Source organism: Exophiala mesophila (genome assembly GCF_000836275.1).
Source record: "Exophiala mesophila strain CBS 40295 unplaced genomic scaffold supercont1.2, whole genome shotgun sequence".
In the NCBI taxonomy this organism is placed as follows: Eukaryota; Fungi; Ascomycota; class Eurotiomycetes; order Chaetothyriales; family Herpotrichiellaceae; genus Exophiala; species Exophiala mesophila.
This window is the reverse complement of record NW_015622505.1, coordinates 5,314,240-5,329,630: the sequence shown is the minus strand read 5'-3', so window position 1 is coordinate 5,329,630 and position 15,391 is coordinate 5,314,240. Positions and strand designations below refer to the sequence as shown.

The 15,391-nt window shown below is 50.2% G+C and overlaps 7 protein-coding genes across 7 annotated transcripts; 4 read left to right on the top strand and 3 right to left on the bottom strand.

Moving 5' to 3' along the window:
• Window positions 1-95: 95 nt before the first annotated feature.
• PV10_03628 (protein ssh4) lies at window positions 96-2,532 on the top strand. Its single transcript, XM_016368102.1, has 3 exons — window positions 96-852; window positions 918-1,223; window positions 1,277-2,532. The coding sequence occupies exons 1-3, from the start codon at window positions 414-416 to the stop codon at window positions 2,038-2,040; spliced, it is 1,509 nt and encodes a 502-aa protein (XP_016227620.1). The 5' UTR covers window positions 96-413; the 3' UTR covers window positions 2,041-2,532.
• Window positions 2,533-2,807: 275 nt separating this feature from the next.
• On the top strand, window positions 2,808-5,559 carry PV10_03627 (uncharacterized protein). Its single transcript, XM_016368101.1, has 2 exons — window positions 2,808-3,345; window positions 3,527-5,559. The coding sequence occupies exons 1-2, from the start codon at window positions 3,256-3,258 to the stop codon at window positions 5,270-5,272; spliced, it is 1,836 nt and encodes a 611-aa protein (XP_016227619.1). The 5' UTR covers window positions 2,808-3,255; the 3' UTR covers window positions 5,273-5,559.
• Window positions 5,560-8,372: 2,813 nt separating this feature from the next.
• Window positions 8,373-9,284, top strand: PV10_03626 (uncharacterized protein). Its single transcript, XM_016368100.1, has one exon. The coding sequence runs from the start codon at window positions 8,618-8,620 to the stop codon at window positions 9,194-9,196; it is 579 nt and encodes a 192-aa protein (XP_016227618.1). The 5' UTR covers window positions 8,373-8,617; the 3' UTR covers window positions 9,197-9,284.
• On the bottom strand, window positions 9,279-11,044 carry PV10_03625 (uncharacterized protein). Its single transcript, XM_016368099.1, has 2 exons — window positions 10,078-11,044; window positions 9,279-10,024 (listed from the first exon to the last, which is right to left on the bottom strand). The coding sequence occupies exons 1-2, from the start codon at window positions 10,820-10,822 to the stop codon at window positions 9,345-9,347; spliced, it is 1,425 nt and encodes a 474-aa protein (XP_016227617.1). The 5' UTR covers window positions 10,823-11,044; the 3' UTR covers window positions 9,279-9,344.
• Window positions 11,045-11,695: 651 nt separating this feature from the next.
• Window positions 11,696-12,787, bottom strand: PV10_03624 (uncharacterized protein; the record flags this gene model as incomplete). The annotated part of the gene is made up of 1 exon (XM_016368098.1): window positions 11,696-12,787. The coding sequence occupies one exon, from the start codon at window positions 12,785-12,787 to the stop codon at window positions 11,696-11,698; it is 1,092 nt and encodes a 363-aa protein (XP_016227616.1).
• Window positions 12,788-12,833: 46 nt separating this feature from the next.
• PV10_03623 (uncharacterized protein) lies at window positions 12,834-13,172 on the bottom strand (the record flags this gene model as incomplete). The annotated part of the gene is made up of 3 exons (XM_016368097.1): window positions 12,834-12,879; window positions 12,935-13,019; window positions 13,070-13,172. 3 exons carry the CDS (start codon window positions 13,170-13,172, stop codon window positions 12,834-12,836), a joined length of 234 nt encoding a protein of 77 aa, XP_016227615.1.
• Window positions 13,173-13,489: 317 nt separating this feature from the next.
• On the top strand, window positions 13,490-15,183 carry PV10_03622 (uncharacterized protein). Its single transcript, XM_016368096.1, has 3 exons — window positions 13,490-13,581; window positions 13,631-14,811; window positions 14,867-15,183. The coding sequence occupies exons 1-3, from the start codon at window positions 13,563-13,565 to the stop codon at window positions 14,879-14,881; spliced, it is 1,215 nt and encodes a 404-aa protein (XP_016227614.1). The 5' UTR covers window positions 13,490-13,562; the 3' UTR covers window positions 14,882-15,183.
• The last annotated feature ends 208 nt before the right edge of the window (window positions 15,184-15,391 follow it).

Here is a 15,391-nt window from a genome sequence, read left to right as displayed (position 1 = left end):
TCTCGCGAAGTGGAGCTGAGGAGCGATCGGACACAGGCTCATAGCCTGGAGTACAAGTCACCCTTCCACACCTTCTCAATTCTGCATCTGCATCTGCCAATCCTCGTTCTCGCCAACTTCATCCTCGCATATCCCTTCTTATCAATTTCCCGATATGGTGGCATTGTCTCTTTCATCCTCTGCAGGGAGGAATTCGACTTAGACACTGCTAGAACATTTCCAAGCAGTCATCCCTTTAGCAGCGTGAGCAGTCACCTTCGTCTGCGGCTTAGCTAAACCCCGCCTGCGCCATTTCTCCATTCAGCAAGGCCTACTGCATCACCAGTTTGCCACCACCTCGTCGTCAATCCTCCGTGCCTCCATCCTCCAGTCGCAAGTCCTTCACCTCTATCCTTACCGCTCATATCTGAGCAATGCTGCCCGGCGCTGAACAGATCCATCATGAGCAGCTCGCAATGACCTTTGACACCTCGATCCGACCTTCCTCCTCCTCTTCATCACATCCGCCCTCGCTGTCCTCCTTGGCCGATTATCATGGCTGGCGACAAGGCGGGCGATTTCGACCCTCTGCGGACGGGTCGCCAACATCTATAGTCATCAATATCAACGATGGCGGGTCAACGAGCAGGGGGTTTCTTATAGGCATCTTATCTGCCTTTGGATCCGCAGGCATAGCCGTCTTGATCCTCGCCATCTTCTTCTTTTTCAAGTACACCAATCGTGGTCGGATCATCCTCGACCGCATAGGCCGACCTGGAGAGTTCGATGATGAGCAGGCATTCGCGCAGGAAGAAGCAGAGGCTCTCGAGTCGATGGATGAGCTGCAAAGGATCGAGTATCTGAGGGCTAAAGGTATGTACAGCACATCGGCGGTTCGCTCGTCCCTTGGCTGCAGACCCCTTGTTGACATATCACAGCATTTACAGAAGCGAACCCGCCGGAATCAGTGCAGACCGATATATCCTTGTCGCAATTCCTCGCGATCCAAGAAAAAGGAGTTTCAGCCTGGGAATTCGAGCCAGAACTTGAAATCGCCAATTGTTTTGTAGAAGCCCGGACCGAGATTGAGTTCTTTGACTCGGAATGCAGCGTACAAAGCAATCTGCCGGTCCCCAAACAAAATGAGGTATACTACTGGGAAGCTAAGATATACGACAAACCGGAAACGAGCATGATCAGCATCGGGATGACCACAAAGCCATACCCGTTGTTCCGATTGCCTGGTGAGTATCTTCTGCCAATGAGCTGAGGTAACGGCCAACTGACTGTGAAACAGGCTACCACAAAACATCTGTTGCCTACGTGTCAACGGGGCATCGCAGGTTCAATCAACCTTTTGTGCCTACCACCTATGGTCCCGCGTATGTTCAAGGAGACGTAATCGGCGTTGGCTATCGGCCACGAACCGGCAGTATATTCTTCACCCGAAATGGCAAGAAGCTGGACGAGATTGCACACAATCTGAAAAGCCAGAATTTCTTCCCGACCGTTGGCGCCAATGGGCCTTGCACTGTGCATGTCAACTTTGGCCAAATGGGGTTTGTGTTTATTGAAGCCAATGTCAAGAAATGGGGCCTGGCGCCCATGACCGGCAGCCTGGCACCACCTCCACCGTATGGAAGTGAGCAAGGCAGTATTCTTCTCGAAACTGGGCGAGAGGGCACTCGACAGTCTGCATACGAACCGGGCCATTCGAGAACACGCAGCGGTCTTTCCAGAATCCCCGGGTTTTCAGGCAGCAGCCCTGGACCAATCCGGTCACCAACGGACATATCGCTGGCACAATTGGTACACATATCGACACAAGATCTCCCGAGTCAGGGCCAGATGGATACGGGAGACATTCAACATCAACCAGTGGAAAACACACCACAAGGGCAGCAAATCATTCCTCCACCAGAGTACAGCAGTCCGACTGGAAGTCGGCGGAGCAGTAGTGAAGGCCGAGTGGAGGACCACCAGAGAAGGCCAACCGTGAGTGGCGCCGACCAACCACCTATTCCTACCTACGCAGAGGCGGCTGGGCCTAGCCATTCATGAACACAAGATACCCCTTAGTTTGAGACGAGCATGAATATTATCGCAGACTTTATGTGAATAGCGAAACGTGTTGTGTTTATGGCGAAAGGGGAATTGCGAGGAATATTGACACCACGTATGGAAGGAAGCTGTTTCTTCAGCAGCCACGACCCATGTGGTTGCAGGCTCAAGCGGTGATATACTCCGTACATACGGTATCTGAGGCTACGAGTACGTGATAAAGACATTGTTATTAAGAGGATGACCTCGATGTTTCTGGGCCGAGCTTAAAGCGGCGGTACGATGGTTACCTACTTAGTACAGTTACCAGTAGATCCTGGATTCTGCGGGGAAGTTGCGCGTACCCCAGCGCGTCCAGGTGCCCAGGGACCTGAGACCATGACACCTTCCCGTTCCCCGTTCCCCGTTCCCTGTGTTACCAGAGTTCCTGAAAGTGCCTGCCAGGCCGCAAAATGATCGAATGCTCCTTCCCATCTATCCATGACTGTCTACCATATCCTTGTTGCAAAGGATCATCTATTCCAGAATCCGACAATATGCTCTAGTCCGCCAGCTAGATCAATGAAACAAGGGTTGGGCTTTATGCGTGACGATGATGCGGGAGTTGAGATGTAGAATTGTCTGGTGCGAGTACTGTGTAGGGTCTCGCGACCAAACACTATCTGGGGGGTAACATAGAACTGCACCACCCGCGGTCTTTGCTGCTCATCTCAACCAAAGAAGCTCAAACTCAACTCGACCCCAATCCCGACAAGCTCAGATAGTGCAATGAATTGTCATCTTGTTATATCTCGACCTGTGTTATTTCTTATGTATACCTCGCACCCCTTCCACCTGCCAGTCCAATAGCTGGCCGCCATCCCTCCATCCACCCCAATGCACCCAAAGTCCCCCTCGTAATCACGAAGACCCTCAGCGACAGCTCTCAACAGCTACGTCCCAGAGTCTCAAACATCTTTTCCATTTCTCCTGCGAAACCACCCTGTTGCGCCTCATTCCTAATCACTGTGCACCAGATCTGCAGCTCGATCCAGCCCGCTCGGAAAGTGGCCACCCGTTCCCCTTCCCAGTCCGACATCACGGTCGTACAGATCCAAAAGACAAAGGCATTGCCAGTGGCGCTGCCCCACAGTGAACAAAGAGTTTAGGCACAGCTTTGCGACTCAGAAGCGAAGAGCGGCATGCAAGGCGGCCTGCCACCGCCAACATATATTCATGCGAGAGCATCATGGTCGGCACGAGGCCTATGAGGAGCTTCGTGTACTTGGAGATAAGCAACATGCCTCATTCCAGGTCATAGTACTGGTAAGTCCTCGATCGGACGCGAACCTGACCTTGCTTCTGCCACAGCGCTGGAATACCATATCTCTCCTCCCAGCCGTTTTGACCTTTGTGGCTGCTCTCGTGCTTTTCCCACGGTCTCTCCTCACTTCAAACGTTGCATGCAACCCTCCAAAAGCCGCAACACTAATCACATATGGTACAGGGCTCATCTGGTGGACCACGGGAGGACAATGTGACGGGACTTCTTGTCAGAACACCCCAGTCGGAATGGCGAAAAAGTTCTGTGATTGCGGTGGATGCCGGCGCCCATCTCGCGAGCATCTCGCGGATCCTTCAGAGAGATATGCCACCTACCTCCGACAAACTACCTCCAGCCGGATATGCCAAACGACTTGACCACGGCCCCTTTGCTGGGGTGACTTTTCCCCATATATCTGCCAAAGCCAATGCTCTTTACATCTTTCGGGAACTCCTGCACGCCTTCCTCATCACCCATCCCCACCTCGATCATCTCTCTGCCATGGCCATCAACACGCCAGCACTCGAATACGGGAGGGAAGCTAAAGCCATCGTGGCACTCCCATCCACCATTGAAGCCATCAAAACCCACATCTTCAACGATTCACTTTGGCCAAACTTGTCCGACGAAGGGCACGGGGTTGGCTTTGTCACGTACCGACGCTTGATCGAGGGCGGCAACCCACGACTAGGCTCTGGAGAATCAAGAGGCTATGTCAATGTCTGTGACGGTCTTGCCACAAAATGTTGGGCTGTCAGTCATGGCAAGTGCCACAGGCGAGCACATAGCATCAGCCATCAGCATAGTGATTCATTTGGGTGGAATCAGGACTACAGCTTCCCCTCGAGGAGACTGTCGCGTATATCCGATGACTACGGCTACTTCGCAGCCATCTCTCAACACCAACCATCAAGCGCCTATCCTCAAGGACAAATGCAGATGATGAATCCTGGCCCAGTCACTCCAGGCGTGCTAGGGGTCGCTCCCGCTTCCGCCCATATCGACCCCAATCACAACTTTGAGCCTGTCAACAGCTCTGCCTTCTTCATCCGAAATGACACCACAGGGCATGAGCTGCTCATCTTCGGTGATATCGAGCCCGACAGCGTCAGCATGTCACCCAGAAATCATATTATCTGGGACGATGCAGCCGGCAAAATCGCAACCGGGCATCTCAAGGCGATCTTTATCGAATGCTCGTACGACGACAGCGTCCGAGACGCCGATCTCTATGGTCACCTCTGTCCGCGTCATCTCATCGCCGAGCTAACATTTCTAGCCAATTGCGTCATCTCTAAACGTCGGCCAGCCTCTTCAGGACAGGCAAATGCGTCTCCTGCCGGGCACAATCTCGATGATCACGTCTTTGTCAGACCACAAGAGGCCTCGTCACCCGCCCATATGAGCATGCGTCAGCCGCCGACCCCTGCAGATTTGAAGCGCAAAAGGAAACGCACTGTGAACGGTGGTGATCTTCAAACGACACATGAGGGTGTTGCCGCCTCTTTGGATCCCTCTAACTCTCCATCCCAGTCGCTCTCAGGGTCATATGTCGGCAACCGGTCGATCTCGGCTTCTCGGCGAAAGACATCTCGCGAGGTCGGTGAGCCATCTAGCAGTAGCTTTGAAACACCGGCTGTCCCCTCGACGCCTCGGGGGAAACTTGTACAATTCCAACCGCTTTCAATGCATTCTGCGTCAGTTCAAGGCCAAGCTTTGTCTATCACAACAACAGCACCGACCCCTGCGCTCAGGCTGGATAATCCGCTCGCTGGGATTACTATTCACCTGATTCACATTAAGGACACCCTCTTGGACGGGCCTTCTCCAGGCGATGTGATATCAGCAGAGTGCAAAGCGTTGGGCGAGGAAGCAGGGTTGGGCTGTGAGTTTAATGTAACAGAATGCGGAATGAGTATTTGGATATGATAACAGACGTTTGGTGAGCAGGGGCTTATGTTCGAGGGAGTTTGTGACACATGGCATGAGTAGCTATTCACAAATGCTTGACATGCCATTTGAACCATTTCAGAGAGACTAATTGAATGAAGGAGATGTAATCGGCGGATGGAGCGCCTTGTTTTTCAGCATGCTAGATTCGTGGCAAGGTTCGCCACATCATGTCCGTGTATGTTCTGATCTCTTGGAAATGTTTAGTATGTTTATGCTGGAAGCCAAGTCATCAAAAATTGAAACAAGACAAGCAGATGTTCTCTCACCCAGCAAAAACCAACGTCCACTTGACATGCCCACTACTCCGTTTGACCATGAATCAGATGCTCGGGGCTTTCATAGGCACGGACGACATATGGGGGTCTCAGAAGTCTCCCAGCCGCCTCTGGGTTAAAGAAGTGAGTACCCAAAGAGTGATGCAATCCCTACGAATCTCCTACGGTGACTTGCCTGATAACCTCATATGTGGTAAGCGTCAGTCCTGTCGAGGGAACAGGAGACAAACCACGCATAATGACTATAACTACAAGGATAAGAATAGCATGAACTACGACTACGACTACACTAAGGCTAAGGATAGGCCTATGGGGATAAGAATAGCATGAACTACGACTACGACTACGACTACACTAAGGATGAGGATAGGCCTAAGGGGATAAGAATAGCATGAACTACGACTACACTAAGGCTGAGGATAGGCCTAGGGGTGTAAGAATAGAGGTAAGTACTAATAGTTGGACAGACGGAAGTGGAAAATAGAAGCAAGAACAAGAGGAAAGAAGAGGAAAGGGAAGGAATCGATAAGGATAGGGATAGGACAAGAAGGGAAGGGAAAGGAATGGAGAGGGATAAGGATAGGGAAAAGATAAGAATAGAAAGATGGGTAAAGATAAGGATGGAAAGACGAAGAAAAGGAAAGGAAGGAACAGGAAGAGGATAAGGATAGGAAAAGGATAAGAATAGGAATAGGAAGAGGAAGGGGATGAGTATGGGAAGTGGGAGAGGAAGAAAATACAAGGAATAGGGAAAGGATAAGGACAAGAAGAGGAAGAGAAGGAAAGAAAAGGAACACGAAAGGAATGAGGATAGGAAGAAAAGGAATAACCATAAGGAACAGAAAAGGGATAAGGACAGGAAGAGGAAGAAAGGAAAGAAAAGGAATAGGCACAAGAAACAGGACAGGGTGAGTATAGGAAGAGGAAGAAAGAGAGAGAAAGGAACTGAACAGGATAAGGATGGGAATGGGAATAGGAAAAGCAGTGAGGAGAAGTGAATGAAGACAGGAAAGAAGGGGACCAGTGGTTAGGAGGCAGTGGGCAAGAGGTAGTGGTAATGAACAAGAGTGGGGTAAGGTTCACAGGTGATTGAGAACGGGGGAGGGGGGCATAGTAGAGGGAGAGATTTATATATAAAAGGGGATTGACTAACCTTTGAGGTGAGAGAAGATGGGAAAGAGAGTATAGATTGAACGGAGGTGATATGAAGGATTAAGGTAAGATTGTATGAGAAGTCTGGGAAAAAGGTCTAACTTATAGACCTGAGGTCCAGACTAGACACCCTCAGATCAACCCTCTTGGGATCAATTTGATCATGATCATGATCAGCATCAGTATCAGTCTCAAAGGTTGATCTATTGAGAATGATCTGATCAACATATTCTGATTGAATTGAGTTATATCAAGAACGGAACCGAGTCTTATTGGCAGGCAGACGTCGAGTGCGACAGAAGAAAATGGAGATGAGAAAGAGCGAACCAAACTTGATGAAGCTAGATTAAGAAGGAGCGATTCAATATCGTCGCAAAGCGCGAGGAAGCAGAATTGACATGGCATAGATGGCCAATGATGGTCGATGTCTGGACGTTGCGGAACCAGTGGCAGGCGAGGTGTGGGTCGATGGTGACACCTCAACCATATGTTTCAGCCTCGCGAACCGTCGGATTATCAGACCCACACCCTACTAGTTGGTCTTGTGGTCTCTTTTTTCAAGTCATTTGTCCCTGACGAACCAAAGACTACCTTCTCTTGTCTCCGCTCTTCCTCACTCTTTTCATGCATATCATCCTGTTTCAGGCCAATGACACACTCAATGCCCCAGTATGATGTTCGGTTCAGCTCAATGCCTCTGAGTTGATCTGGCCTGATCTGCTTTGGCTGGCTCTGATCTCAGCTTAATGATATGATCTGATCTGATCCAATCTCGCGAAGCCGGCTCTGATCTGATTTGATGCAATTCTTCATGATCTTTCGTGTCTGTCGATCTTTCACACCACCTAAGTTGATGATTTCGATTTGCAAGTCTACAGGGTACCCTCTCTACCTCTAGTTAGCTCTAATCGCTTTCTCTTTTCTTTACATCACACACTGTCAACCCCTGAGGCGTCTCACAGTAAGTCTTCAACACTTCTGTAAGGCGGGATTTGGGCTGGAGCGCCACTCCTCAATCACACATCGTACCTTTGGCCATGGAAACTACCTTCTTCTCTTCTTTCTTCCTCTATCTTATGTCTTTGTTCAATGTGGCCGGGTCCTCAGGGGCATTGCTGGTCAGTCGTTTCATCTATTTGTCATGTTAACTAACGAGTCCTTCGTGGCCATCACGTGAACCCTTTTCATCATTGCTCATGCTTCATGCCTGGCTTTGGAGAAGAGTATCATGCCTTCCAATCTCCAGATCAGATGAGGAAACAACCATATGCTCATCGTAGACACTAGCTCTAGTAATAGGCTCGCTTATAATAACAAAAGTCGCCCTGGCCTCGTGTGTCTAGTCATATGATGTCTTACAACTCGCCGATAGAGTTGGCAGAACACCTGTATCTAGGTCACTCATCAGCCATCTTGACCATGCTGTCACCGCAGTGGTAGGAGTGAGGCTTTACAAAGCTGGGACTGATATCTGAAGCCACTATATCTTCAGATAGTTGATGGTGTAGAGATAGCTTTTTGACATTCTCGTTGTTGTTGCAGGACGGCCTCGGATGTCAAATTATTACTCCACTTCTCCGCATGCCCTGCCACCTCAGACCACACGACAACACTCATTATGGACATTAACTATCTACCGTTATCGGTCGCAAGAATCTCCAATCTCCGAAACAAATCGATGCATACATATTTTTCACAATCACAGATCTTGCAGGACAAAGTGAGAGCGGTAATTGGTAAATCTGCCGTCCGTCCAAGCGAATATTCTACAGGCCCGACGTGGGGAACTCTACGAACCGAGGATCTATAATCTAACCCCAAGCTACCTCATCCTGCCATACGAGACAATTATAAACAGCCTCTTTGAAACTTGTCTTTTCGAATCATCGGCGACATGGCAGACGGGCACTCTCACAGTCATGACCAAGGCCACTCTCACCATCACTCACACGACCATACGGATCAGCCAGATCATCTGTTCCAGGCAACATCAGCTAGCGATCAACCCCCCGACGCCTGGCGCGCAAGTGGAGTGCGGGTGATCCCAGGGGACAGTCTGGATAGCAACACAGCTCAGACTCCGGGGATGAATCGCGCGGCGGCCATCAATCGCGCTCGCGTTGGCGCGCAGTCGCTGTGGGCAGGTACTGTGACCATCCACCCCAATGCCAAAACCGGCGCCCATCATCACGGCCACCTTGAGAGCGTCATCTACGTGGTCAAGGGCAAGGCCCGCATGCGATGGGGTGACAGTCTCGAATTCACTGCCGAGGCCGGTCCAGGGGACTTCATCTATGTCCCCCCTTATGTGCCCCACCAGGAGATCAACGCGCTTGAGGACGAGGCCCTGGAATGTGTCCTTATGCGCAGTGATGGAGAAGCCATCGCTGTCAATTTGCCTGACCTCGTCCCGGTTGAGGACCCCGAAGGCGTCAAGTGGATCGATCCTACTCATCCAACAGGAGGAGTGTGAAGAAGACCTCGTCCTTTTCAGACCTGTGTAGGCCTATCACTTTAAAGGCAGAAGTCAACCGTCATGCCATAGGAAGATTGAATAAACCAAACATGATTTGTACATTTGTGAATAGGTCTGTGATTCAACTGTTACGGGATGCCATGTGCTAGACAGACGAATCCTCGCGTTTTTCTGCTTGACTACGACTGTGATTCTGTGGCTTTTGGTCCTCCTTTTTCAGATTTTTCAGACATGGCGCATAAAACAGCTTGCCACTCCAAGCCCCCTTGGCGGTGCCGAAAGCCACCACGCACCAAAGCAAAATCACCGCAACCGCAAAAATGGTCCCCAGAACTCGAAAGAACAAGCTCGGCATTTCGACACCAAATGTTATGGTGCTCACCGCATATACGCCGAGAGGAAATGTGAAACCCCACCATCCCATATTGAAAGGAAAAGGCCGTGTCTGGTAGATGGTGGCTAGAGCGAAAACCAACCAGCACAGCCCAAACCCCCACATGATCAACGCGACAAAAATGCCCATGACATAGACGATATCGCCGGCCATGCTGAGGTTGTGGAGGAACCCGACTCGGAGAAATAGATCACGCGCAACCTTGCCTAGGTGCATGATGGCATTGCCGCCCATGCCGAGCGGACCCAGCGGGAGGAATGAACTGACGACGACTTCGCGAGGCGGCAGCTTATGTAGTGCTAGGCGTTGGTAGTATATGACGAGGATTGTGAGAGCAAATGGCGTGGCCATGCCCCACATGACGTACGATGTCAGAAGGGTACCGAGCGCGGCTTGTGGACTGTGGGTGAGAACCCGGGCGGTCTCGGCTCCTAAAAGTCCATGAGTAACCATGCATCGACCGTCAATAAATCATCAGGCTTACCGACAGCACTAGCAACGATTGTGGCAGCAATTGGGAGTAATTGAGCCGCTGTAATCCTATCCAGATCATGGCGTTCCCTTTGCCTCATCAACAGGAATGGTAAGCTAACTGTCACCGCAGCAGCAACAATGGCATCAATCATCCAGCAAACCCATGCAAATGTCACACTCCAATATCCCCAATATGGGCAACACAAGAAGATCCACGCATTGATCAATGTGGCAAAGCCCATAGGAATGGTGGCGAGAAACAAAGAATTGGTGCCGTCGGCGATCATGACATACCAGATCTCTGGGTAAAGAGTATAGCGGAGGAAGGAGGCGAGAAAGGCGAGAGAGAAAAGAACAGTGTTGAGGATGAAGAAGATAACGGAGAGCCAGTAGAGCCAGGTTGCTTTGAAGGGAATAGTGATGAGGAGGATGGAGACGACACCAGTGCCCATGGTGACGCTGAACCATGATGGAGAAAAGTTGCGAACGACGCGTCGCCAGCCTCGATCGTATTTGGTCGGTTGTGAAATGGTGGAGGAAATTGTATTCAGCGGTCCGTTTCCCATGTCGCCCGCCATGTCGCCCGCCATGTCCTGGGGAGGTTGTGTACTGGTCGTGTCGCTGGCGTCGCTGGGAGCCAGGCGGGATCGTAGCTGCTGAAACTCAGGTTGTGAATCGACTGTAGCTGGTATGGTCATTGCCGGGTTGTTGGAGGCTAGTTTCTGGAGCTCAGGATCGCCATCGCCAACAGCCATGATGGACTCTGGCCCTATCTAATGTTAGTCAGTACCTGGATTGATCAGGTCTATAATGTCGTGGCAGTGGCGACTATAAATGGAGAAGAGAGGAGTGTGCTGAATTCGAAGGCAGGCGAGTTGACAGGTTCTCAGATATGTTTTCCATCGCATGAAAATCTTAAATGCAACGAGATAACTTCATCGAGCTTGAATGTTGCTCACAGTCTCAAAAGTTGGAGCATGTTATGGCTTGACCTTTGAACGACGTCTTGGGAAATCAGACTGCCAATCGATCCCAGAAGAGAAAATACTTTTGCCTGACAGGTATCTTTTTACGTTGAAGCGGGGCACTGAGACGTCAGTACTGCCCGACAGTGGCACTGTAACACACGGCAAAACCGTCATGGCAAAAGTGAAATCTGACTTGCCAGACAATAAAATTACTTTAGTGTTGTCAAGGCCAAAGCGAGACCAACGGCCACTTGGCCGAAAACAACAACTCCGAGAGAAGAAGCCTTCCAACCTCCGCGTCTCCATGACGTATCATGAGTATCTTCAGCCTTCAGCTATTGTCCTGGCCCAGGGCCCAAGAATCAAGTATGGTCCACTGTCATCGGCGACAAACACCGTACGGTCTTCTCTCGTCGAGGCCCATTATTATGACTCATGACTCCGTGAAGCGATGTCTTGCAGCACCCATCCGCGTCTACTTCATCTCCTTGCCACAGTTCCACGGGAGTATTCAATCAGCGGCCTGTTATCATTCATCATGCCACTGGCTCGACATGTTGGCTCAAAATCTCACTTCTAGTGTCGGATACAAGAAACAACCGACCAGGTATCGCTCTAGCTCACATTTCTTTCATAACAGTCTAGCTTCGCCTTCTTTATTTAGTCTTCATTATCCTCGTCGAACCCTCCATCAGAAGATCCTGTCGTTGCATCGTCTTCGTCTCCAACCAGTGGAACAAATCGAAAATCGACAAATGCCACACTTCCAGGAGTTGGTGGAGCCCCTCCGATTGTCGCATCATCCCGCCGAGCTCCATTCATGGTGGCCGCCCCATCACCCAAATCGATCATGAACTGTAAACTAAGAACGCCTTGCTGGTCTTGTCGAACGCTGACTTTGCTTGCGAGAGCCATTGCCCTTCCGGCTCGCTTGATCATCTCGAATTTGTATTTCTGCCGTATTCTGCCATGATGTCCTGCGAATGCTGCTACCGAGAAATTTTCCATTATCAGAGGCTGTTTCTTCCCTCGCGCTCCACTGGGTGTCGGCTCGTTCTTCGATTCAGGGAGGAAGTCTACCGTCGTATCACCAAAAGGTCCACCCTCTCCCTCCAAAGCGAAAAGCGGCGCTGCCCGGCTCGAGACATTGACAATTAGGGCGGTGGGGTTTGTCCCGGATAATTCGGTTATAGCATCGTAGAGCCAGGTGCTACGAAAGATGGCTTTGAAGCTCAACCTCTCCCGATCCAGAGGAATCCCACCATCATCGTCGTATGCGTCGTGCACTGCATAAGTGTTCATCTCGCAGCTCGTCGTTACTGAGCCTTCTTGGATTGTGATCGTCAACGGTGACCCAGACTCTTGATACGATATCCGACAAGTTCCTGCCAATGCGAGAGACGGAGCACCAAAGGCATGGCCATATGACGATGAGAAGCCTCCGTTGGTGTTTCTAGAGCCCGTCGGCTCGGAGATCCCAAAGATCTGGAGGGTTTCGAGAAGAGCGACTATGGAGATGGAGAACGCAGGTAAAGCCTCATCCTCATCTGTCAGCCGTAGGGCATAGGTGGAAAACAAGGCTTTGTCGAGCATGGTAAGACCTTGAACGACTCGAGCTTCCTCCACCGAAAAGCGGATCCCCGTAGGAGTGATTTGGACCTCGGCCCTCTGGGAGAAAGCGATACATCGGAGTAAAAGGTACAATTGCTTTGTTGATGTCGATACGGCTGTGAATATCGGAGGGCTCGCCATTGTAGTTGTGTTTTAGATCAGATCAGATGGCAACAGCCGATCATGCTCAAACATAGACCCCGACACCGCAGATTGTGTACACGGCACCGAACCTATGGCTGGTCAGACTCTCTTCATTTACTTCGCCGAGTATGAGTGTGCACGTACGCGAACGCAAGGGAAGCAGGAATTCCAAAAATGGGAATTGAGGAACTTGATCGATTCAAGCCGAAGAGGATCGTCAAGATGAGACCTATAGAGCCCTTAGCAGATAGCATAGCACGCCATTGCTCATAAACTTACCAACAAGCAGCAATAGCAGTCCAACGGCTATCTGACTGTCCTTACTCACAGAGGGTTGAAACGGGCTGCTGGCAGCGGCTTGCCAGACTTCGTGAAGAGACATGGACGCAAACAAATGTAGAGCTGGACAAGAAATGGTAGATATGGTTGCAAGTTGGCAAACCTCTTGTTGTTCTCGAGGTCAAGTGTCCCTTTTCATAAACGGCTGCTTTCGAAGTTTAGTACAGGTGTCCGCACCCTTGCATGCAAGGTGCAATATTTCTGATCACGTGAGAGAAACACGCGACGACACAGTCGCGGGGAAAAGTTCACCGTATTTCGTGTCACCGCAAAGTCCGTCGCCACGGCGGGGGAGAAATACATCAAATGTCATCCTCACAATATCTCCCTGCGTTCCGTCTCTTGACCCTTGTGTTTGGACACGACTATTGCAAGACGACTCTGCTTACGATTGTGGGCAACGTATCTCAGCGTTGGGGCTACCATCCGAGACATGGCGTTGATGTATGAAAGTAGGTCTCTCCCTCCCAATTTGTGCCGTACAGGACTGACTGATTGTAGATGGGAAGAGGAAGGCTTCCGATGATGCCTCAACCTCGCGATCTAAGAAGGCGCGAACGGAATCGCCATCATTAGAAGATGTAACAAAGAATTCCGACTCCGGCTCCGACCCCCCCATTACTCCTACTCCTGTGGTATTTCCTGAAAAGCCTGCCGTCATCGAAGAGAAACAAGGCATTATTGAGTTCAGAGTGGTCAACAATGACAATTCCCGCGAGCATAATATTATCCTAACCGGTCTAAAATGCATATTCCAGAAACAACTGCCCAAAATGCCCAAGGACTATATAGCACGCTTGGTGTACGACAAAACCCATCTATCGATCGCCATCATCAAGCAGCCATTAGAGGTCGTGGGAGGGATCACATACAGGCCGTTCAACTCGCGCAAGTTTGCCGAGATTGTGTTTTGTGCCATCTCTTCCGATCAGCAGGTCAAAGGTTATGGTGCTCACCTGATGGCCCATTTAAAAGACTATGTCAAGGCCACCTCGCCCATCATGTACTTCTTGACATATGCCGATAACTATGCGATCGGCTACTTCAAAAAACAGGGCTTCACCAAAGAGATTACGCTGGAGAAATCAATATGGATGGGCTACATTAAAGATTATGAAGGAGGGACGATCATGCAGTGCAGCATGTTGCCCAAGATACGGTATTTGGAAGTCCCTCGGATGCTGCAGAAACAGAAGGAAGCAGTGATGGCCAAGATCCGGGCTGTCAGCAAGTCGCACATCGTACACCCACCACCAGCGCAATGGAAGAATGGAATCGTGGAAATTGACGCCATGTCGATACCGGCCATCAAGGAATCTGGGTGGTCACCATCCATGGATGAGTTGTCACGTCAGCCTCGACATGGACCAAATTACAACCAACTTCTCCATCTATTGAATGACATGCAGAATCACACATCGGCCTGGCCTTTTGCGCAACCAGTTAATAAGGATGAAGTTCCTGATTACTACGAGGTCATCAAAGAGCCGATGGATTTGTCTACCATGGAGGATCGACTGCAGAATGACCTCTATCCCCGACCCGAAGATTTCATCAAAGACTCCAAGCTGATTTTTGACAATTGTCGGCGCTACAACAACGAGACGACGCCGTACGCAAAGAGTGCCAACAAGCTAGAGAAATTCATGTTCCAGCAAATTAGAAATATCCCCGAGTGGTCGGTAAGTCGCTTTGGCTTCCCACTAGAGTTAGTAATTGGAAACTGACCGTGGACAGCATTTGGCGGATTGAAGTGTCGAGCCCACGCGCTATGGCGAAGACAATTACTACTATTACATGAGTAGCCTCGATATGATTCATGATTGATGGCGTTGACGATACCCTGAAGTGCATGCCATCGCGAGGGGCTGGAGCTAAGCCTGGAGCCTATAATCAAGAAAAGGTCTTTGAGCAAATTTTACGTGTTGGCAGTCTTTGATGCTATATGGATTCACGTGTATTAGCAGGTCTTGGTTGGGGGGATGCGATGACACGAGACAGATACACACCTTGATCATATCCATCAACCATGCCTTCGTACCTCGCACCTAGACTTTCTCTCGTACTTTTCTCCTCGATCTGGTAGGGGGAAATGTCATGTTGCCATACCTAATAAGGGATCCGCGTCGAGAGACTCCCCTGACCAAGTGGAGTGCCCATATTAGCCTCCTTGGCCTTGCATGTTTTTGCTTGCTCCGTATACATGGCTAGACACGGGTGGAGCAAGGCTGCAGCCAAGGTTTAGTAGTAAACCTGCTCGCA

What these genes read in the sequence shown, in the direction of transcription:
- PV10_03628 (XM_016368102.1), top strand. Translation starts at nt 414, where the DNA reads ATGCTGCCCGGCGCTGAACAGATCCATCATGAGCAGCTCGCAATGACC. An exon ending in CGAGTATCTGAGGGCTAAAG is followed by an intron (nt 853 to 917) that starts GTATGTACAGCA and finishes GACATATCACAG; the next exon opens with CATTTACAGAAGCGAACCCG. An exon ending in CCCGTTGTTCCGATTGCCTG is followed by an intron (nt 1,224 to 1,276) that starts GTGAGTATCTTC and finishes ACTGTGAAACAG; the next exon opens with GCTACCACAAAACATCTGTT.
- PV10_03627 (XM_016368101.1), top strand. Translation starts at nt 3,256, where the DNA reads ATGCGAGAGCATCATGGTCGGCACGAGGCCTATGAGGAGCTTCGTGTA. An exon ending in CATTCCAGGTCATAGTACTG is followed by an intron (nt 3,346 to 3,526) that starts GTAAGTCCTCGA and finishes CATATGGTACAG; the next exon opens with GGCTCATCTGGTGGACCACG.
- PV10_03626 (XM_016368100.1), top strand. Translation starts at nt 8,618, where the DNA reads ATGGCAGACGGGCACTCTCACAGTCATGACCAAGGCCACTCTCACCAT.
- PV10_03625 (XM_016368099.1), bottom strand. Translation starts at nt 10,822, where the DNA reads ATGGCTGTTGGCGATGGCGATCCTGAGCTCCAGAAACTAGCCTCCAAC. An exon ending in AATCGTTGCTAGTGCTGTCG is followed by an intron (nt 10,025 to 10,077) that starts GTAAGCCTGATG and finishes ATGGACTTTTAG; the next exon opens with GAGCCGAGACCGCCCGGGTT.